At 51.3% G+C, this 21,725-nt stretch overlaps 5 protein-coding genes across 5 annotated transcripts; 4 read left to right on the top strand and 1 right to left on the bottom strand.

Moving 5' to 3' along the window:
* Positions 1 to 612: 612 nt before the first annotated feature.
* On the top strand, positions 613 to 2,141 carry H6S33_002773 (uncharacterized protein; the record flags this gene model as incomplete). Its single annotated transcript, XM_044834147.1, has 3 exons — positions 613 to 726; positions 786 to 1,025; positions 1,110 to 2,141. The coding sequence occupies 3 exons, from the start codon at positions 613 to 615 to the stop codon at positions 2,139 to 2,141; spliced, it is 1,386 nt and encodes a 461-aa protein (XP_044692934.1).
* Positions 2,142 to 2,537: 396 nt separating this feature from the next.
* H6S33_002772 (uncharacterized protein) lies at positions 2,538 to 4,128 on the top strand (the record flags this gene model as incomplete). The annotated part of the gene is made up of 3 exons (XM_044834146.1): positions 2,538 to 2,838; positions 2,952 to 3,053; positions 3,113 to 4,128. 3 exons carry the CDS (start codon positions 2,538 to 2,540, stop codon positions 4,126 to 4,128), a joined length of 1,419 nt encoding a protein of 472 aa, XP_044692933.1.
* A 1,540-nt stretch (positions 4,129 to 5,668) lies between these two features.
* Positions 5,669 to 6,829, bottom strand: H6S33_002771 (uncharacterized protein; the record flags this gene model as incomplete). The annotated part of the gene is made up of 1 exon (XM_044834145.1): positions 5,669 to 6,829. One exon carries the CDS (start codon positions 6,827 to 6,829, stop codon positions 5,669 to 5,671), a length of 1,161 nt encoding a protein of 386 aa, XP_044692932.1.
* Positions 6,830 to 10,142: 3,313 nt separating this feature from the next.
* H6S33_002770 (uncharacterized protein) lies at positions 10,143 to 10,346 on the top strand (the record flags this gene model as incomplete). Its single annotated transcript, XM_044834144.1, has 1 exon — positions 10,143 to 10,346. One exon carries the CDS (start codon positions 10,143 to 10,145, stop codon positions 10,344 to 10,346), a length of 204 nt encoding a protein of 67 aa, XP_044692931.1.
* An 8,390-nt stretch (positions 10,347 to 18,736) lies between these two features.
* Positions 18,737 to 20,683, top strand: H6S33_002769 (uncharacterized protein; the record flags this gene model as incomplete). The annotated part of the gene is made up of 1 exon (XM_044834143.1): positions 18,737 to 20,683. The coding sequence occupies one exon, from the start codon at positions 18,737 to 18,739 to the stop codon at positions 20,681 to 20,683; it is 1,947 nt and encodes a 648-aa protein (XP_044692930.1).
* Positions 20,684 to 21,725: the final 1,042 nt, after the last annotated feature.

The following is a 21,725-nucleotide window of genomic DNA, read 5'->3' as shown; positions in this document are numbered from 1 at the left end:
GGCTTGACTTTAAGCCGCAGTCTATCCGACTTACTCTAAACTTAGCCTTCCCTTAGGCTGCCGGGCCTGATGTCAATCGTGCTACTCAACCGGATGTGGACGTTGTGATATAAAAACTATAGAACGCATAGCTCCTCACGATTGTGCACTAGAGTAGCTCGTCGTTAACGCGCGACAACCAATTTTCCGCAAGAAGCATCGCTACAAGCACCAAACCACCTATCTAACCCCCTTTTGCAGCCCCATGAAATCCACAACCTCTCGATATGTAAGCCCTCAATATCCGTCGCAACAACCGTGCCTGAAAGCCAATGATCGCCACAACCAGAAACACTTCGCCAAGACGCACACTAAGCAGAAAGCAGGTGCCCCCCTGTCAATCTGTGCTGCACGTCAAGCGCCTCCCGCAAAACTCTTCAGCGCACTTCGCAGCACTAACCAACCCGCGATGACACACACCCCAAACACCCCAAACACCCATTGAGCCAACCCGAGCAGCCAGCAGCAGCGCAGCAGGACGGACCATAAATTCCCTCCCATTCGCGCACCCTCAATTGCTCTCCTCTCGCTCGCTCCTCTCAATTCCCCACATCCAGCTCTACCACCACCGCAATGGCTCTCCAGATGGCTTCAAAGCGTCTCCTCCCTTCGCTCATGCGCCCTGCCCCGCTGCGTCAGCTCCGGCTCGCGTCCAGTCTCCCCAGCGCCGTCAGGGCCGAGATCCTCGTATGTTGTGCTCCAACCCAATTGCAATTGGTTGCTAGCTGGATCACTGACAATCGCAGCATGAGACCACCCACCCGACCCACGACCCCCCCGCGGACTCTGGGTCGGCGCGCCTGATTGCGGACCATGAGAAGTACATGGTCGCAACATACAGCAGGCCCACCACCATCTTTGCAAAGGCGGACGGCAGCCATCTGTGGGATCTTGAGAACCGCCGCTATGTTGACTTCACCGCCGGGATTGCCGTGAACGCACTCGGGCACAATGACGAGGTCTTCCTCAGCGTTATGGCTGAACAGGTACCTCGCCCCCCCCCCCCCCCCCCCCGCGGCATCCTCCTCCTTTCAAAACTAGCACCCACCCACAACTAACCCATCCACCAGGCCAGCCAAATCATCCACACCTCCAACCTCTACCACAACCTCTGGACCGGCGAGCTCTCCAAGCTCCTCGTCACCAAGACACACGAGCACTCCGCCTTCGCCACCGCCTCGCGCGTCTTCATCTGCAACTCCGGCTCCGAGGCCAACGAAGCCGCGCTAAAGTTCTCCCGCAAAGTCGGCAAGCAGCTCGGCGGCGACCGCAAGACGGGCCTCGTCTCGTTCCACAACTCCTTCCACGGCCGCACCATGGGCTCGCTCAGCGCAACGCCCAACCCAAAGTACCAGGCCCCCTTCTCCCCCATGGTGCCCGGCTTCAGGTACGGCACGTTCAACGACATCGCCGGTATCCCCGGCCTCGTTACTGAGGAGACGTGCGGTGTGATTGTGGAGCCCATCCAGGGCGAGGGCGGCGTCAACGTGGGCACCGCGGAGTTCCTGGTGGCGCTCGCCCGCCGCTGTCGTGAGGTGGGCGCCGTGCTCATCTATGACGAGATCCAGTGCGGGCTTGGGCGCACGGGCGACCTCTGGGCGCACCAGTTCCTGCCGAAGGAGGCGCACCCGGACATCCTCACGATGGCCAAGGCGCTCGGCAACGGGTTCCCGATCGGGGCGACGATGGTGAATGATTTCGTTGCCGACAAGATCATGATTGGTGACCACGGGACGACGTTTGGTGGCAACCCGCTGGCGTCTAGAATTGGGCACTATGTGTTTAGTAGGCTGAGCGACCCGAAGCTGCTGAAGGGGGTCGAGGAGAAGGGGCAGATCTTCAGGAAGAGGTTTGAGGCGCTGGTGGCCAAGTATCCGGATGTGGTGAAGGAGGTGAGGGGGCGGGGGTTGATCTTGGGGTTGCAGCTGAGCAGGGACCCGAAGGAGTTGATTAGGGAGTGCAGGGAGAGGGGGCTGCTGGTCATTACGTGCGGGACGAATACGGTCCGCTTTGTGCCGCCGCTTGTGATTGAGGAGGAGGTGATTGAAGAGGGGCTGGCCATCTTTGAGAAGGCCATGGAGGCCTGGGTCGCTACGGAGTAGGTCAACTAGATTAGTTAGATAGACTAAAACAGGGGCGGGAGGCGGGGGAGTTTGGGAGGGTCTTTTGTCTGCAGTAGAATTCAGGAGCGAATAAAATAAAATTACTATTTTGCTATCAACTTCAGTGACTTCATAAACCCAAACGGTACACTTGTGCAAATTCCCGTCAAACCAATCATTTCCCTACCATCCACCCATTTTTCCTACCCACCGATCATTTCTCCCCGCATCACACATTATCACTCGGTAACGCCACACCACACCAGCGCCACACCATGACCCCCCCAAAAAAAAAAAGATTCCCTACCATCCAAGCTGCCCCACTACGAACCCAACCCAACCCACCAACCCCACCACCCTACCCACCCACACACCCACACACCCACACACCGCACCATGTCCGCGCCCACAACCACAACCACCTCGCCCGACCCCAGCCCCGACCCCGCCATGAGCGTCTTCCTCCCGCCCGTCAACCGCGCAATGCGCACGCTCGACCGCTCCTTCTTTGCAAAAACGATCCCGCTCGCGGCAGCCCACATCTTCGACGCCAAACACATCACGCGCTTCCAGAAGGAGTGCGCGAAGGACGTGCTGCGCCTGCCGAGGACAAAGACGATCATCACAGAGGCGGACCCGGCGGCGCCTGGCGGGGTGAGGAAGCTGCTGCTGTTGAGGCCGGAGGTGAGGGTGGATGGTAGGTAAGGCGGTTGTTTGTCGCCCGGTGTGGGCTGTGGGCTGTGGGTTGTGGGTTGTGGGTTGTGGGTTGTGGTGCTGGTGCTGGTGCTGATGAGTTGTGTGGTGTGGTAGATTTGTCCACGGCCGGTGAGAAGACGCGGGAGTATGTGGAGAGCAAGCGCATCGAGCTGCTGCCGTACACGCTGCAGATGAACTACGGCGACTGGAGCTACCGTGCCTCCCCTTCCCCTTCCACCTCCGCCCGCGCAGTAGCTAACACCCACACCACACAGACGAAATCATGTCCGCCATCCTCCCCGACACGCTCATGTCCGAAGTGCCCCAATCCTTCGCGCAAGCCGGCCACCTCGCCCACCTCAACCTCCGCGCCCACTACGCGCCCTACAAGCACCTAATCGCCACCGTCATCCTCGACAAGAACCCACGCATCAAGACCGTCATCAACAAGCTCGAAGACGTCGGCACCGAGTCCGAGTTCCGCACCTTCCCCATGGAGCTCCTCGCCGGCACCCCCAACACAACCGTCGAGGTCAGCGAGAGCGGCTGCGTCTTCCGCTTCGACTTTGCAAAGGTCTACTGGAACACCCGCCTCGGCGACGAGCACGAGCGCGTGTGGCGCCAGTTCAACCCCGGCGAGGCCGTCTGCGACGTCATGGCCGGCGTCGGCCCGTTCGCGATCCCCGCCGGAAAGCGCGGCGTGGTCGTCTGGGCGAGTGATCTGAACCCCGAGAGCTACCGCAGCATGGTCGAGAACATCGCGCGCAACAAGGCCGACGCCTTCGTGACGCCGTTCTGCAGGGACGGCCGCGAGTTCATCAGGAACTCGGCGAGGGAGCTGTATGAGCGCTCGCAGAACGCCGAGACGAACACGATCGTGATCCCGCCGCCGGCGCCGAGGTCGCGGTCGAAAGCGCCCGTGGGACCCCCGCAGGAGCCGAAGGTTGTGGCTGTGCCGCCGGCGTTTGCGCACTATGTGATGAATCTGCCGGCGACGGCGATCGAGTTTTTGGATGCGTTCCGCGGCGCGTATAGGGGGCTGGAGGGGCTGTTTTCGGAGGAGGGGGGCAGGCAGATGCCGATGGTGCATGTGTACTGCTTTAATAAGAGTACGGAGCAGGAGAGGGCGCCGGTGGATATATGTAAGCGGCTGAGTGAGGCGATGGGGTTTGAGATGAGGCCTGAGAGTGGCGAGGTGAGGCTCGAGCATGTGAGGGTTGTGAGCCCGAATAAGGTGTATTATTGTGTGAGCTTTAGACTGCCGAGGGAGGTGGCGTTTGCGGAGGTTTAGATGGTGGGGGTGTTCTTGCGTTTTTGTAGATAGTAATCATCTCCGAGTTTGGGTGTTTTTGACGTGCTGAGATTTGGTGGAGTAGTCTTGCCGGTTTCATACTTGAGGTGAAAAAAAGCAATTGCTGTTCTGGTTCTGGTTCTGGATAGACCTGAGACGAGACTGCGTACGTACCATTATCAGTGTAGTAACGAATAACCCGCACCTAGAAATCTCACTCCAAGAACTCAGCCCTGGGAAACTCCAGAATCGTTGCCAAAGAGATTGTATATATTTCACCTCAAGCTTTATGGCAGCTACATACCCTAATTAACGCTAGAACACTGAAAGCTCTACCGCCAAATCAACACACTCTTCCATGGCAAGAATATACATAGCTATAACCCAAGACCCGACACCTCATGAATCACATCCCAGCTATCATCAACTCCAAAGCTCCGCTTCAGTCCACCTGTTCTGAGCGCTACGCCGGCCGTGACCAGGATTACTAAAATATTAATATCCCGGTTTAGGAATGGCCTTGGCAAGGTAACTTGGCGTGGCCTTGGCATGATGCATGCTTGTGTGGTTTGACATCCCCTTCAGCTAATTGATCCCGGGAAGCAAACATTGAGGAGCCTCATCTTTAACTCGTCTCTATAGTATGGCTGTAAGGGCCAATGAGATACTGCGCTGAACTATCCTCGTGTAGTTCTCTGGGGCTAACGACATGCCAGCTCACGCACCTACCGGAGAAGCGTTGCCCAATTCATGGGAGAGGTACTGACGGTATAAAGAGAGCACAACATGTGTGCTTGAAAGTGAAGTGAAAAACGGCCCTGGGTGTTGACTACAACGCTTTTATTCCTACTTTTTGGGCCGTTTGTGGGTGTGGGGAGCTGGATGGGCAGGACTCTCTTTGCCCGCTTGGCGTAAGTTGGTGCAGGCATTGAGTAGGTTGGGGAATGTCTGCTGATTTACTTGGAATTGGGTATATATGCTGATTGAGATCGTGCCAGATACCGCTTTTGTAGGTGGTTACACGTGCGACCACGGTGGTATTCGTTGTCCCGATAAAAGTGTTTATAGCGGTCTTATATTCTTTAGCATGTGCAGAGCAAGCAACGGCGACTCGAATATGCCCCAGAGCTGCATTTTTCGGACCCGTGGGCGGTGTGATAGGAATGATTAGACCACGCTCGCCCATACAATTGTCAGAGGCCGAGAAGTAATACTTAAGGGAGCGAGGGCAAATGAGTGAGCTAGGGCGGCACCTAATCCTGCAATCACAATCTACCACGACGTATATCATGACCCACTGGCCACCCTCTTGTAAAATATATTAGTACTTTATACTACATAATAATAGAGAACATCGTATTTCTAATCGAAATAACCAAAACAGATAATAAATATACCACAAAAGTACACACAGAGATCTTAGAGCATACAGCTCCTTCCTTATAAATACCTCCTTTTGATCCCAGACGTGTCATAGGCCTCTCCCCAAATCCCATGCTCATATCATGGCCACTCGGTAAAAATAATCACAGCAGACCCCTCAAGAAATCAATTTCATCTCCCCAAACCCAACTTCCCTCAACTTCTGATTCACAAAGGCCACCGCCTTCTGAAAGGTTTTCTTCCCGCCCTTACAAGCCCCACTCTCCAAATGCTGGGTCATCCCACTCAACGTTGTAAACGACTTGATAACCCCCTTACCTCCCACAGCAAGTGTTAGCGGGCAATGGTAACTCAGCGGGGCATGTGCCGCCGAGTTCATGTGCTGCCACAACGCGTGGGCGGTATCAAATGTTCGAGTACTGCCCGCAGGACACATAGGGCATTTCCGTTCTCCCCCGGTAAGAACAAGGGCCTCCATATCAATAATAAGCCCATAAACGAAATCTGGCGTAAAGACGCCTCCAGGGGAGTGGAGAACAACTGCCATGCTACCTCCTTGCGTGCTCGAGGTAGGTGGGTAAACGTGCACGCCGCTCACACCGGCACCAGAACTCGATGAAGATATCTCACTTCCGCAATCACCCTCACTATCACTGCTATCATCATCGTGGTCGTCACTGTGTATCCGCCCCTCAAGTCCGGCCTGAGAAGTAATGATGCTCCCTGTGTCCTTCTCTTTGATGAGCTGATCGAGCTTCCGTCTGTTGATCCCAGACTTACACGTCCCGCTCTCGAGATGATGCAGCATTCCAGACGGCGACGTGAATATCTTCGCGCACTCACTGCCCGTAATGCATTTCAGCTCCTCGATCAACGGGTTATGCTTTAACGAACTCATATGCTGCTCCAGCGCATTCTCATTCTTGAAGGTGCGGTTGCACGGCCTACAGAAGAAGCCAAACAGTGCTGTCGGCCTTTTGGCATGGACTTTATCACGAAGATGCTGGTCCAGCGACGATTCAGAAGGGAAGTCTCTGTCGCAGTTACAACAGTGAAACTGAGTTGCATCTGGGACTGCTTTTGTGGTAAGGGGCCGGACCTGCCCGTAATAGTCGATTGTGTAGCGGTTGCGGTTTTTGGGTATGTGGTAGGCATTTAGGTGACTCTCTAGAGCGCTCTCGTAGATAAAAAGTCGAGAGCAGGGTTTGCAGTAAGGCCACGGTGAGTGGTTGATAGAGAGTTGGCTGTGGTATTTAAGGGCCTGATTGGTGTTAAAGCTGGGTCTTTTGGGGCAGATGTAGCATTTGAATATCGACATGATCTTTTTTTGCGAGTGGAGAAGGTCTCTCACTCGGTAGATATATGATCTAGAGGCTGGCGGCTGTTTCTGCTACACCACTAGTAGATATCAGAGGTTTGATTAGATCGGCGTATAGGATTCGGTTCTGAGCTGGAGTTATAGTACGAAAGCCTTTCCTCGCATCTTATATGAAGGGCCTGTCGCCCTCCAGATTACTAGATCTGCCTAGACTCAAAGTGCCAGCTGTGGGCTGATGTTACGATACAAACAAACAAATCTTGTACCGGGTAGATGCGTTCCGCCCTGTAGGTTGATATTGGATGCCTAAATACATAATTACCACCCGGATTAGGGTGTACGCCAAGGCGGGGTCTGTACGCCAAGGCGGGGTCTGTACGCCAAGGCGGGGTCTTATCAGCCACCAGTAGTAATGATATTGCGGAAAGGATGAGTTCTGTCCAGTGTTTGTAATAACAGGGGGTCCTAATAATTCATCTTGGGGGGTCATAACAACTTTGATGGGACTGGGTCTCTAGCCTCCTTCCCAGACACATTCGGTGGTAGTTGAGCCCAACTGGTGTTGACAACAATAAAAATAGGGGATGGAAACGAGACTACATGTAACTTCTCTCAGGTTTCTCATAGTTTACGACCATTGGGTCTTCGACCTGGTCATAGCACGTGCATGTTAAGTCCCTGATATTTATATCTAGCAAATGTCACGAATCTTATAGTGCGTACGAGTATATACATGTATCCAAAGGATACGTATGTAGATAACCCTGGTAAATCGGGGGTCCTAAACAGTCTTGGTCGTTCCGGGCGGCCCGCAGTTTTCTAAAAAGCTATACCTGTGCATGTGCATGCGCAATCGAACAGGACACAGCTTGCGTTCCATAAAGTTCTTGGAGTATAGGTACTTTTGAAGCTCCTCGCTTCTCAAGAATTCTATTTATTATCCCGCTCCAACATTCATCCTTTCCAAGACTTGTCTTACTCCAAGATTTTCATCGTCAAGTCCCTTCATCTTAAGCACCATGTTGAGATAAGGACCATCTTTTCATCTTTAAAAGATGCAGAAAACCTTCTTTTTATCGAGCATCAATTGATCTCGATCCTTTGGCCTTTCTGGGAGTAGTTGGGTCAACCATTTCGATCCTGATGAGACATCAGAGCTCAAAGAGCTCAAATATAAACCGGATGTCTCTTATCTTTCTGGAAGTAGTTGGGCAAACCATCTCCTGATCAAACATCAGAGCTCGAAGAGCTTCAAGATAACTAGAGGTAATTCTGATCGATTCTTAATATAATCCCCGTTGTCTGGCAGGCTTGTACATGCATTACATCTTATTTATCAAAGACCATGCAGTCTTTGAGTCAATCTTTCATCTCACAGTGAAAACGATATAGCTAATCCAAGAATTGGTCATTTTAGCAATCTGTAGAATTAACTATCGCTGTTGGTCCAGTCCGTGGTGACGGTCACTCCATACCAAAAGGGTCAGACGCCTTTCTGGAGAAGTGCCAAAAGGAAGTGAATCCTTCCGGGAAGTGCCAAAAGGAAGTAAATCCTTCCGGGGAAGTGTCAAAAGAAAATGAATCCTTCCGGGGAAGTGCCAAAAGGAGGTTAATCCTTCTGGGGAAGTGCCAGAAGGAATTAAGTCTTGCTCTGTGATTGAACTAGAAGAGGTTCAGGTGCTGCTAGAATATTTCATCTCTGTTTAGAGATTTGGCCATACAAAAGGCAGTGAGTGAGATAGTAAGTTTTGAAACCATAAAGACTTGAATAAAGTTTGTTAACAGAAACGTGGCTCGGTGGTTAGCAATGACCGTCTCATCTTGCTCTGCAGTTTCGTTTTCCTAAGCCGTCCGCTATTAGTTTCCTAAGCAACAATATAGTCCTGGGTTCAAATCTCCTTGTATTGGGCACCGTTATTTCCCCTAGTCTGTTTGAGGTATCCGGAAATTGAGATCCTAAGATACAGGATATAGGCCAAAGTTACGCTCACGAGGCATATATTGTTGAGTTCGATGGACAGGCTTTATAGTTTTCTAGACCACAGCCAGTTAGCCAGCCTATTCACCCAATAAAGTCACTCCTGACTATCAACAGTAAGTTAACCATTGTCAATCTTGCTCTATTCTGCACATCAATAACTGACATCTGCAAGCCTGCAGTGAAGAGACCAGAATTCTTTCCAGAACTCAGCGAGGTACAAACAGCCACTCTTTAGACTTTCAAAAGATCTGGTTGCTCTCTCAAGTGATGGTTTGAGGGGTCGATTATGATAATATCGATGCACTAGAGCAGTCTCCCGAAGATATGACACCCACGCCAAGAGTACGGCCACCACACCAGGACGACCGGGCCCTAGTACGAAGAAGAAAAGAAACATGGACGAACCCATCGAGAAACGGACCTACAAGCTCTACGGTGGAGTGCTATCGCACTCCACTTCATTGAAACGGCATTATGCTCAACATCTATCGAGCCCGCAGTACCTAACTCCTGCACAAATCTCGCTCGCAGAACAAAGCTGCACTGGAAAACCTCTATCCCGCTGCCAGCATTGCCCAATGTTGTCTAATAGGCTAGCCACAATCCTGGTCCACGAAAGATTAAACAAAGAGGGCAGCAACGTCACCAAGTGACCTGTTTGAGGAGTTGGGGGGATATTGAAGTCAAGGATATATCCTGTGGGGGGATATTGAAGTCAAGGATATATCCTGTGGGTGGAAGTAAAGCTCAACAAGGTGCAACCAGTCTTTGGACTTCCAAAAGATCTGGTTGCCCTCTCGCGTGGTTTAAGAGGGTATTGAAGTCAAGGATGATTCTGTTGGTGGCAGAAACACTCCACAAGATACAGCCACTCGGTCTTTGGACATTCAAAAGATCTTGTTGCCCTCCCAAGTACTTTTGAAGGGGGTATTGAAGTCAAGGATGATCCTGTGGGTGGCCGCAGTGCTCGACAAGGTACAGCCGCCCGGTCTTTGGACGTTCAAAAGATCTGGTTGCCCTTCCAAGTGCTTTCGAAATGGGGCATTGAAGTCAAGGATTATCCTGTGGGTGGACGCAATGATCGACAAGGTACAGCCACCTGGTCTTTGGATTTCCAAAAGATCTGGCTACTCTCCCAGGTTGTTTGAGAGGAGGGTAATGAAGGTAATATATTTCTTTTCTTAATTATCAACTTTATGTCGATATCGTATGTGGGTGGAACCAGAATTTCTGAGAAGACCATGGAGCTGACATATCCATTTGACTAGGATACTGTATTGATCAGGGTCGCTGTTCATCAAGGCCTGCCCATAATCTAGAACACCCAGGAAAATGGCATCTTCGTCCCAATATGCCGGACCACTGAAGATCCCCCTCTATGCCTATCGAGGCCTTGGTCAGAAGACAGCATTATCTCACACATATGAAGGAATCCTTCGACGGGCCCTTGATCCCCAGGAAAGATACCGAAGGAGTCATCTCTTTATCCATAACATTAGGTTCCATGATAAAACGCTCACCAGAAGGACTGCATGATCTAGCATCACTACACATTGAGCGAATTGCAATTGGCGAAGCTCCTGTGGATTGTGGAGCTCCTTCAGCAGACCCTATTCGGTGATCTCGGAGGATTCCTCCTTATCGTCGGGAGTGTACACATGCCTTCGTACGAACATGGCCAAAATAACACGATTAAACACCGCTGCATATGGAGCTAGCTGCAATTGGCGAAGCCACTGTGGATTCGTCAGTCCCTCCAGTGTTCCTCATTCATTACTCCGCAAATACCTCCTTATATTCAGGAGAGTATAGTTGGCGAAGCTACTGTGGATTCTGCAGTTCCTCTAGCAAATCGTATCTAACTCTCGCCGAATACCTTCTTATCCTTTGAGAGGATGCAATTGGCGAAGCTACTGTGGATTCTGTGGTTCCTCCAGCAGATCATATCTAACGCTTGCCAAATCCCTTCGGATCTTTTTAGGTGAAGGGGGACTGCAATTGGCGAAGCTCCTGTGGATTTTGGAGCGGGAAGGGAAAGAAATATTGTTTCTGTGGGTGCGGCAGCTGTAGAAACGATATTGGGCCTGTCTCTTTTAGTATGGATTTGTATACTATTCTTGCAATATATTATAATATAATAATGTTAATATCAATATCAGTATCGAATGCTTTCTCATCTCTCAGCTTTCTGTAAGGCTCAGTCATAGGTATGGTTATTTGTCCTACATCGACAAGAAAGGTGATGCTTTGTGAGTTTGAGTAGTGTGAGGGGCCCAGTGCTCATAGTTTTGAGGCCTACTTGACTGGTTAGTGATAATTTCAAATTCCTCTCTCGGTCTGAGGGTACACAGATCACTAAAGCTTATAAACTCGCTGCTAATTCTGTAAACCCCATGGTCAGTAAGAAAATAAATCCCCAACGTGACACCACCGCTAACAGGAACACCCAAAACCCGAAAGTCCCTATCAGAGAGAGCGACAAGTCGCTTTGTAAGTGTTTGTCTTCGACAGATAATCTCTCCTTGAAAAAAATATAAAAATCTAGCAAAAGCTGTGTGACGAACCTGGGTAAATGACAAGTAGGAGTTCTTATACATCATTTCTGCTGAAGTGAACTATTATAGTAAAGAGGCGTAGGAGGAAGAGAAGATATAGAGAGAGAGATAGGATGAAAAAGAAGGAACAAAAGCGGGCACAGGTCAATGAAGGAGAAAAAAGGATGGAAATGAAGGACTTTCTCACAGTAACTAAAAACCAGGAGCTTCGGAAGGATTTCAATGGATGCTGAAAACACTTGTTGATGTTGAAGCTCCTGGAAGCGTATATTTGCTGATGGAAGTCGTTAAATGGGGTGTGTTAATTGATGGATTGGTTTTGTACATCTGGTTGCATGGGAAGAAGACGGGAGGGAGAAGATGGTGTGCTGGTTCATCTGTGTCTCGAAAAAAAACCAGACTTACGTATATGCAGTCTAAACGTAATCCTGATAACAGGAAGAGCCGTACAGTACCCCCACACACACTGCTGCAAATTAGGCGATACCCTACCAGCATTGAATACAGTCAGATTAATTAAGTAACAACATCAACCACCGAAGCATGCCCTATTTCTGAGCATGTGGTTAAAGTGGATTCAAATCGAGATTGTGTGAGCATTATTGTAGCAAGACACTTCCTGAGAGACGATCTTGTATCAAGTAGTACGTCTCTGCAGAGGAAAGGGTCTCCGACTTGGTTTGGGTTGTTGGATTCGTCCAGATATCGACATTAAACACTCTCGAGTTTATGTAGCTTACAAGATGAAGAAAAAATCATATATGCTAGTTCAGGTAAATGAGTGGCTCGAGACCTGATCTAGTTTTGTCTCGTCCTGTCTTGCCAGGCTTCAGGTCTTGTCTTAAGTATTTTGCGAGAGGTCTCAAATCTATTATATCCCATTCGTCACCCGCCACCACATCGGCACGTCTGAATTATCGGAAAATATTAATACATCCTAGTCAGAGAATCGGGTCGATGTGGTATCTGTTTGTGAGGGGCTGACTCGGTTTCTCGCTAGGCCTTAATCCTGGGGCCGGTCTTTATTCCTTTTCGAGTAGCCCGAACAAACTTTGAACCACCAGCTGAACCAGCTCGAACCACGTTTCATTCCGGCATAGTGCCTAATCACCGCCGTTTCGTTGGAAAGTACTATCAATACTTCCAGCATCCGTCAGGCAGCTAGGTGTTGGGGCAACCGGGGTAAAAATATTTTTCGTTGCTGGTATCTCTCGTTAGCCCCCTAGCAACTAATCGAGTGATACCCTATGATTACATACTCCATGTATGTGCTCTTCTACGTTTCACCCAAATGTTCCACGGCACGCAGTCCCCCCAAACTCCCTGAAGGATTACGACTAGACGTATGAGGCTTACTGTAGATACAAAAGAAGAAGAAATACTGAGGGACAAAAGACTTATGTGATTAGTATCATCCCTCAAGAGCGTCGCTACCATGTTGGGCATTCTAATCAGTGCTTCCACCCCGGGTTGAACCGGTGGTGTCATGCAACGTAGCTGAGGCTATTACCCCTCGACCACGCCACGATGCTGTCAATAGAACTCGGGTCATATATAAGCCGCTGGATAGCTCTATGCTACACACATAGCCACCCGGACGGATGCAGCTAGTCTGGTTCCGGAACTTTTTATACCTGGTCCTTTATGAAGAAACGGGGATGGGAAACAGGGGGCGGGCGCGCGCGCAAGTACTTTGACGATAGAAAGCCTAGCCCTCACGCCAAGATGTCGTCCTCGCCCACCTCGCCGTCCCCTCCCAGAGCTAGAGGACCACTTGGCGGATACAAGAGTTCCAGAAGGTACAATACAGTTCAGAGTTTTATCCACCAGCACCTGGCTATCGGCACTCAGACTAGATGTAGATGAAGTTACTTTATCTACATCTAGTGATGGCCGTAAGACAAGCTATCCCGAGACCTTCTATCTGGCGGGGAAGGCCCTGAAAGCGACAGTGCATGCATTGCAAGACAGAACCAGGCCTCAAAGTCTCGAGAGTTTGTCAAGGCTGGTACGTAGTCCACTGTCTCGATATTTTCAAAACTCGGTTCAACAGTTGGGAGACGGGACGAGACTTTCCCAACGGCTCTTCTTGTCGCGTACCCATCATGCGTTGGAGGGCCATGTGCTTAGCGGTGTTGGAGAGGGCCATTACAACACGTGGTGAGAAGGGAAGCAGAAGGCAGATATAGGAACACCTGGCTGCAGGTGGTGGGGAACGAGGGATGAGAGCTGATTTAGGCGTCTTTTTAGTTCTCGGCCCATATACTGGTTGGGATACATGTACGCCGGTTTGCTGAAAGTCCGAAGTACAAGTAGGCGGGGCATGTATTGCCGGGTGACAAAGGTTCTCGCGATTTTCGCATAGCAACCAACAGAAATTGCCCCAAAGACTAATACACAAAGCCAGTAATCAGGATTCAGACCTAAGAGGTATTAACTATCAATCTTCAGCTCTCTTATCACATAGCTATCTTCTTTATATCCTTTGTGGCCGTCGAGTTATAGTCGCTTCATGACCCACCCTCGTACGAAATCGTCAACAATAGATGCGGGTTGGCAATTAATCTTTGGGTTTAGGACAAAGCCGGACGTTGGAAGAGTTTGTGATTTAGTTTTGAATGACTCCCTAGAGGGAGGGTCGACTGTGGCCGTGGGTTTAAACCCTGTATTCCGGCCCTTCTTCATCCACGGAATTCCCAAACTCCCGACTGAAAAATAAGGGACAGTAATTAGCTGACTTGGCGCTGTACCTTAGTTACGGTTCAAAATCCACTTTGCGACTGCTGACGTCTCTAAATCCTGAGCTCAGTGAAATCTACAGCTTACAGTGCGTCGGAGGGACGGTCGAATTGCGAGAGAGAACAGGGTAGAAAGAAGAAGATCAAGAAGAAGAAAAAACTGTGGGCCACACACGTAGTTACGCATCAGCATACTCTACACTTTTCATTCTCCTAGATCTGACAACCACCAACACATCTAGATGTCCTTCTTTGCCCAACACCTAGTGTACCGCCCACCACCTCCAAATACCAGCACACCCAAACCACCCGAACCCAAACACACCTTTTCCCTTCCCCTTTCCCGGTGAATGGAGCCGAGTGCAATACACCCGCCCGGGGAGGCACGAACTCGACTCCTCACTACTTATAAGTCTCAGCCTCACAGGACATTTATCCCCTTCCAGGGTACCCGAAGAAACCTAGAACCAGACTACACCATCACTGCCGTTTAGTTGAACAAGACCGCTAGCGCACAATACTTCCGGTGCTCGCGCTGTGGCAGTCTCAGGCAGCGGACTGGCGAGGTGTTAGGGCTCGGAGGTAAAGAAGTATTTTTGTTGGAAGAGAGCTCTTAATTCTAATGTGTAGTTCTTGGATCCTAGTACGCCCACTGACTGTTGGGGTTCTTGTATCAATCGTTAGTTCCTTGGCAGCAGAGCGAGTGATATCTTATGACCGTATATACTATGTGCACTTCAAGGTTTTCGCCAAAATGAATGTACTGCGCGTCATGTACTTGTAGTCCGCGCCGCCAAAATTATCTACCATCACTGTTATACATGTGGTTTGATGTAAGGTAGCACAAAAAAGAAGAAACACTGAGCGACAAAAGACTTACATGATTAGTATCATCCCTCAAGAGCGTCGCTACCATATTGGGCATTCTAACCAGTGCTTCCACCCCGGGTTGAACCGGTGGTGTCATGCAACGTAGCTGAGGCTATTACCCCTCAACCACGCCACGATGCTGTCAATAGAACTCGGGTCATATATAAGCCGCTGGATAGCTCTGTGCTGCACACATAGCCACCCGGACGGATGCAGCTAGTCTGGTTCCGGAACTTTTTATACCTGGTCCTTTATGAAGAAACGGGGACGGGAAACAGGGGGCGGGTACGCAAGTACTTTGACGATAGAAAGCCTAACCCTCACGCCAAGATGTCGTCCTCGCCCACCTCACCGTCCCCTCCCAGAGCTAGAGGACCACTTGGTGGATACAAAAGTTCCGGAAGTTACAATACAGTCCAGGAGTTTTATCACGTGTACCGCCACCACCACCTCCAAATACCAGCGCACCCAAACCACCCGAACCCAAACACACCCTTCCACTTTCCCTTTCCCGCTGAATGGAGTCGAGTGCTACACACTCGGGGAGGCACGAACTCGACTCCTCACTATGTAGGTCTCAGCCTCACGGGACATTTATCCCCTTTCCAGGAGGGCACCCGAAGAAATCTGCACAGAACCACTACACCATCACTGCCGTTTAGTTGATCAACAAGATTGCTAGCGATACTTCCGGTGCTCGCGCTGTAGCAGTGTCAGGCAGCGGACTGGCGAGGTGTTTGGCTCCGAGGTAAAGAAGTATTTTTCATTGTAAGAGAGATCGAGCTCTTAATTCTAGTGTGTCCTACACCCACTGTCTGTTGAGGTTCTTGTATCTGTCGTTAGTTCCTTGGCAGCAGAGCGAGTGATATCTTATGACTGTATACTCTGTGCTCTTTAAAGTTTTCGCCGGGATGAATATACTGCGCGTCATGTACCCGTAGTCCGCGCCGCCAAAATTATCTACCATCACTATAATACATGTGGTTTGACGTAAAGTAGCACAAAAAAGAAAAAAATACTGAGCGACAAAAGACTTACGTGATTAGTATCATCCCTCAAGAGCGTCGCTACCATGTTGGGCTTTCTAACCAGTGCTTCCACCCCGGGTTGAACCGGTGGTGTCATGCAACGTAGTAGAGGCTATTACCCCTCGACCACGCCACGATGCTGTGAAAGTGGCTCGGGTCACATTTAAGCCGCTGGACTATTATTAGACACAAACGAGCTGTCTCAGCTTGTGGCATGAAGGCTCGTAAGAAGGAGAGTTCACTCCCAACACCACGCTGCACGACTGGGTGTTGCACACAGAGACATCCGAACGGGTACAGCTGGTACCGTTCACAGATTCCATCTGCTAGTATCTGGCTATCGGTAATTACATACACTAGATGTCCATGAATTCATCTAGTGATGGGCACGAGACAAGTTCAGTGTGGTCCACGAGAACGCTCGAGGCGAGGTTTGGGCGTGTCCTCGGGGTGCCTCGTCCTCGCTGACCTGAGTCTGTCCTTGTCTGTCCTCGAAGTCCGGCACTGTTGTCCTCGAGGACGATAAAAAAAAAGACGACCCGGTAAACCAAAAAAGTGATATTTCTCAAAATAAAAGGCATATTTTATTCATAACCTCATCCGACTAGGGCATATTAACTGTTCATTATAGCCAAGAATTGTCCTTGGAAGTCCTCGAGGCAAGGACAGATAGTGTCCTCGAGGTTCCTTGTCCTCTTGGACCACTGTCCTTGCGTGTCATCGATGACATGTCCTCGAGGCAAGGACACAAGGACGCTCGTCCTCGTGGACCACGCTACAGTGACGGAAATGTGGGTGGGGTTACTACATACCGTAGTTTTTGGCAATGCCATAAAACTATGGTAACACTACCGCATACTTCGTTAAAATACGGGGATAAAGCGGCATTCTCGCACAATGCCGTACTGATTCGGTATCAGTTTTACCCCTATTTCTGATACTGTACGTACTTTACATGTACTTGTATCTGTCGTTAGTTCCATGGCAGCAGAGCGAGTGATACCTTATGACTGTATACTCTGTGCTCTTTAAAGTTTTCGCCAAAATAAATGTACTGCGCGTCATGTACTTGTAGTCCGGGCCGCCATATCATACCAAGTTCATCTACCATCACTGTAATACATGTGGCTTGCTGTAAGGTAGCATAAAAGAGAAAAAATACTGAGCGACAAAAGACTTATGTGATTAGTATCATCCCTCAAGAGCGTCGCTACCATATTGGGCTTTCTAATCACTGCTTCCACCCCGGGTTGAACCGGTGGTGTCATGCAACATGGTTGAGGCTTTTACCCCTCGACCACGCTACAGTGCTGTGAAGGTGGCTCGGGTCGTATATAAGCCGCTGGACTAGTGTTGGGTACGAAACGAGCTGTCTTAACTTGTAAGAAGGAGAGTTCGTGTCAACACCACGCTCCACGGCTGTGTGCCGCACACAGAGCCATCCGAACGGGTACAGCTGGTACAGTTCATAGATAATATCTGCCACTACTTGGCTATCGGTAATTACACTAGATGCAGATGAATTCACTTCATGAATTAATTCATCTAGTGATGGGCACGAGACAACTTGGTTTGGGACTTCAGACAAGACAAGAGGCAGCAAGACAACACACAACAAGACCAGGTGAGTTTTCTTATCACCTAGCTAAAGCGTAGTACTAATGTTGGCTTGAGATGGTAAAATCTAAAACTATCAAATACTTATCTTCAACAGCAAGAAAATATTACAATGTTGATAAGTCGAATGTAGTAATTATCTACCCCGAGTAGCTGGAGCACCTCGAGATCGAGACATCACCTCTTTTTGCACGGGCAAGCAAAGGTTGGACCGTACGAGGCAGAGGCACCTTGAAGCACTTATTCCTGCTCACATTGAGCAGCCTCATGGAGCACACTATTTAAAATTAGGGCTAGAGAGTACATTCGATTCAGGTGGGGGCGAAAAAGCTCGATGCCCACTTTGATTTTTGGAAAGTGCTCGTATTTGAAGCTCAACTGCAGATTAAGTTGCATCATGCGTAGTCTGCAGAAAGGAGATTGTGGATGGTTCTTCGGATTGCGACTATGTACATTGCAGGCTTGTTTCTACGACCATTTACTGTGCGCTTTAGTATTATTGGGTATGGGTAAGTACGTTAGAAACACGAACCATCGCTGTGAGACTGCATCGCCCTGAAAGGGCTCTTTGCTCGTATTTGGTATTTTTCATGCCCGCTAAGGTATTTATTGCAAGTCTTCCAACCTTACGTCACCGTCCGTTTCATGTTTAATTTGGGTGAGGGTAGTTTATGAGTACTGTTTCGACGGTTAATTCCAGCAATTCATTACTTTTTCTGGCTCCTCAGCCGTTTCTTGGAGGGTTTGGGGTATTCCTTAGTCAGTACTATTGTCAAGCTTCGTATACGCACGCGCGTTAGTATAAGTAGATACTTGTAGACTCCCGAACAGTCTCGAGGCACCCGCAGATTCTCTCAACTCTAGATTTCGAAACCGTCAGCTATCGCTACTCAACCCTGTCAATGATCACCAGTCCAGTACGAAACCTACCACCCCCGCGTACACGCCATCCCTACCAAGGCCGAGTGATATTCCAAGACGCGGTAACACAGACAGACGCCATGACATCACCGGGCAGCTGCTGCGTGGAGATATCCAGATAACATCACCACCATCTCCACCTCTCCTCCCACTCCTCTCCACTCCACTCCCCTCACCACTCACCACTCAGCACAACAATGTCCCACTCCGACGACCACAAAGAGCGCGACCTCGTCTCCCTGCTCTCAATCGACCAGCGCGCAGAGCTCACCCTGCTCATAGCCACCGCAACAGAGCGCATGCGCCGCAACATCACCGAGATATTCGACGCCCCAGCACCACCACAGCCGCCCCCCCCAATGGCGGCGAAAGGCGCCGCTAAAGAAGAAGAAGGGGGAGCCAAAGACGCCGCTGCTGCTGAAAAGGCAGTAGCAGAGCAGCCGCCGGGCGCGGGGGCTAAACAAAGCGTTCGCCTCATGGAGCTCAAGAAGACCGCGTTGACCTCCTTCGACACCTGGTCCTCCGCCGTGCTGCAGCGTATCAGCGAAGCCGTCCACTCCGACCTCGCGCCCCCCGAACAGACCCGCCTCCTCCGGCGCGCGTCCACAACAGCGTCGGAGGCGCCGCCGCCGCCAGCCCTACCAGAGATCTACGCGCCGATCCCCACACCACTCACGTCGAGCCTCCCACCCGACTACCCACCCATGGTGCTCCACGCCCTACTCCTGCTCCTCCTTTCCCTCGAGCGCTACGACGCCCGCTCGCGCGTCCTCCTCCTCATCACCGCATCATCCCTCAACGTCCCCGCCCAGTCCCTCATCGCGCAAGAAACCCAGACCGCCAGCGTCCTCGTCAACGCCGCGCACATGTCCGCCGACCAAGAGTCGAAGGCCCGCTCCGACTCCGCCCGCTCCGGCAAGTGGTGGAAGGTCGGCCTCGCATCCGTCGCCGGCGCCGTCGCAATCGGCGTGACCGGCGGCCTCGCCGCGCCCCTTGTCGCCGCCGGCGTCGGCAGCGTCATGGGCGGCATCGGCCTCGGCGGCACTGTCGCGGCGGGCTATCTCGGCGCGATGGCATCGAGCGGCGCAATCGTGGGCACGCTGTTCGGCGCGTATGGCGGGAAGATGACGGGCGAGATGATGGAGCGCTACGCAGCGGCCGTGCGGGACTTCGCCTTCATCCCCGTCAAGGCGCGGGCCGAGCGTCTCCGCGTCACGATAGGCATCTCGGGGTGGCTCACGGTGCCGGAAGAGGTCACGGCGCCGTGGGGCTGCCTCAATGGTAACGCGGACGTGTATGCGCTCCGCTGGGAGATGGATGCGCTGCTGGACCTGGGGTCGTCGCTGCAGACCATCCTGAAGAGCTATGCGTGGGGCTATGTCAAGTCAGAGATCATCAAGCGTACGGTGTTTGCGGCGCTGTGGGGCGCCGTCATGTGGCCGGTGACCATCCTGAAGATTGCGCGCGTCGTCGATAATCCGTTCTCGATCGCGAAGCACCGCAGTGAGAAGGCGGGGAGGGTGCTCGCGGATGCGATCGTGAACCGCGCGCAGGGGGAGCGGCCGGTCACGCTGGTCGGATTCTCGCTGGGCGCGCGGGTGATCTATAGTTGTTTGCTGAGCCTGGCGGAGCGCGGGATGTTCGGGCTGGTGGAGAATGTGGTGGTTATGGGGGCGCCGGTGCCGGCGGATGTGGATGAGTGGCGGCGGATTAGGAGTGTGGTGGCGGGAAGGTGCGTGAATGTGTATTCGGAGAGCGACTATATCTTGGCGTTTCTGTACCGCACGAGTAGTATCCAGCTTGGGGTGGCGGGGCTGCAGAGGGTTGGGGTGAGGGGGGTGGAGAATGTGAATATGGGGCATGTGGTGGAGGGGCACTTGAGGTATCGGTATGTGACGGGGATGGTGCTGAGGGATATCCTCGGGGAGGATGTGGAGAGGGAGGTGGTGGAGAGGGAGGAGAGGGAGCTGAGGTTGGTGATGAGGAGGGAGGAGGAGCGGGAGAAGGAGGAGGGGGGGAAGGGGGAGGAGGAGCAGGAGGGCGAGATTGATAGTGTGGTGGATAAGGCGGAGAAGGAGCTGGAGGAGAGGAGGAGGAAGAGGGCCGCGCTGGAGGAGGAGAGGAAGCGGGCGATGGGGGAGTAAGTGATACCTTGTAGTTTGGCCTTGTTGTTTGTTAGTCTTTGCGTGCAAGCAGGGAATTGGGTTTGTGGGAATGGCGTAGCTAGAGATACATGCAGTTACGAACACACGAGGGTGTTTGAGACACCACTTCTCCTTGCGAGTGTTTCGTACCATGGAGTGTTTTTGTATCGAGAGATATCTGACGTTGCGTTGTGTTGTGGTGTGGTGTGATTCGAATCGCATCATGGGCTATCACTCGCGCTGAATTTTCCGTGTGCGGCTCCTCGTTACACCACCAAGAACCTACATAACCGCTCCTTTCACAGGGTCCACCAGCCAAGCACCAACCACAACCTCAACACTGAGACCTCTCTCCTTCAATCTGCATCAGTCTCGAGTTCTGGCCGCAGGCGAGGACTCGAGACGGCGTGGTACTTTCAGGGTGATCTTTTAGTCCGCAGGAGAGAGGGATGAATTCTCTTGAACGTTGCTGGAAGTCGGCAGTCTCTCGTGTGTGTGTGTGTATGTTCGTGCCTCTAAGTCTAGAGAAACAGAGGTCAACTGACGCCTATGTCTTCACAGTCGGTCGTATCTTATGAGAGAGCAGAGATGGCAAGCACCAGATTATGAGCATGACGATCCAGAGTTTGGAGGGGACTGGGGGGGGGAGGCTTTTGGTGGTCTTCTACAGATAGAGAAAACAGCCCAATTGACGGATCTTCGTGGTGTGTGAATTGCCCACCAATGTAACGCCGATCGACATTGTGTTGTCAATATATGCGGTCGAGATGGTACTGACCGACGTAGGTGCGCAAGACGGGGTGGGGGAGGGGGAGGGGTCAATGCGTGTTAGTAGCACGTGCGGGCTGGGCTGGAGGTAGATTCACGTAGATGGGACCTGCGAACTCAAGCACCAAAAGGTGTGTCCGTAAAGCGCCTCCTCAAGATGCGGAGGAAGAAAATGAAGGGTAAAAGGCGAAGAATTTACACTGGCATGATTTCCCTTTGGGGAGGTCCAGCTGCGTGATATGTGATGGTCATCGTTCCTGGTAGTCCCATATCT

Source organism: Morchella sextelata (assembly GCF_020137385.1).
Source record: "Morchella sextelata strain SCLS chromosome Unknown scls_13, whole genome shotgun sequence".
Classification (NCBI taxonomy): domain Eukaryota; kingdom Fungi; phylum Ascomycota; class Pezizomycetes; order Pezizales; family Morchellaceae; genus Morchella; species Morchella sextelata.
Note: the sequence above shows the minus strand (reverse complement) of the source record. Positions and strands in the feature narration are given on the sequence as shown.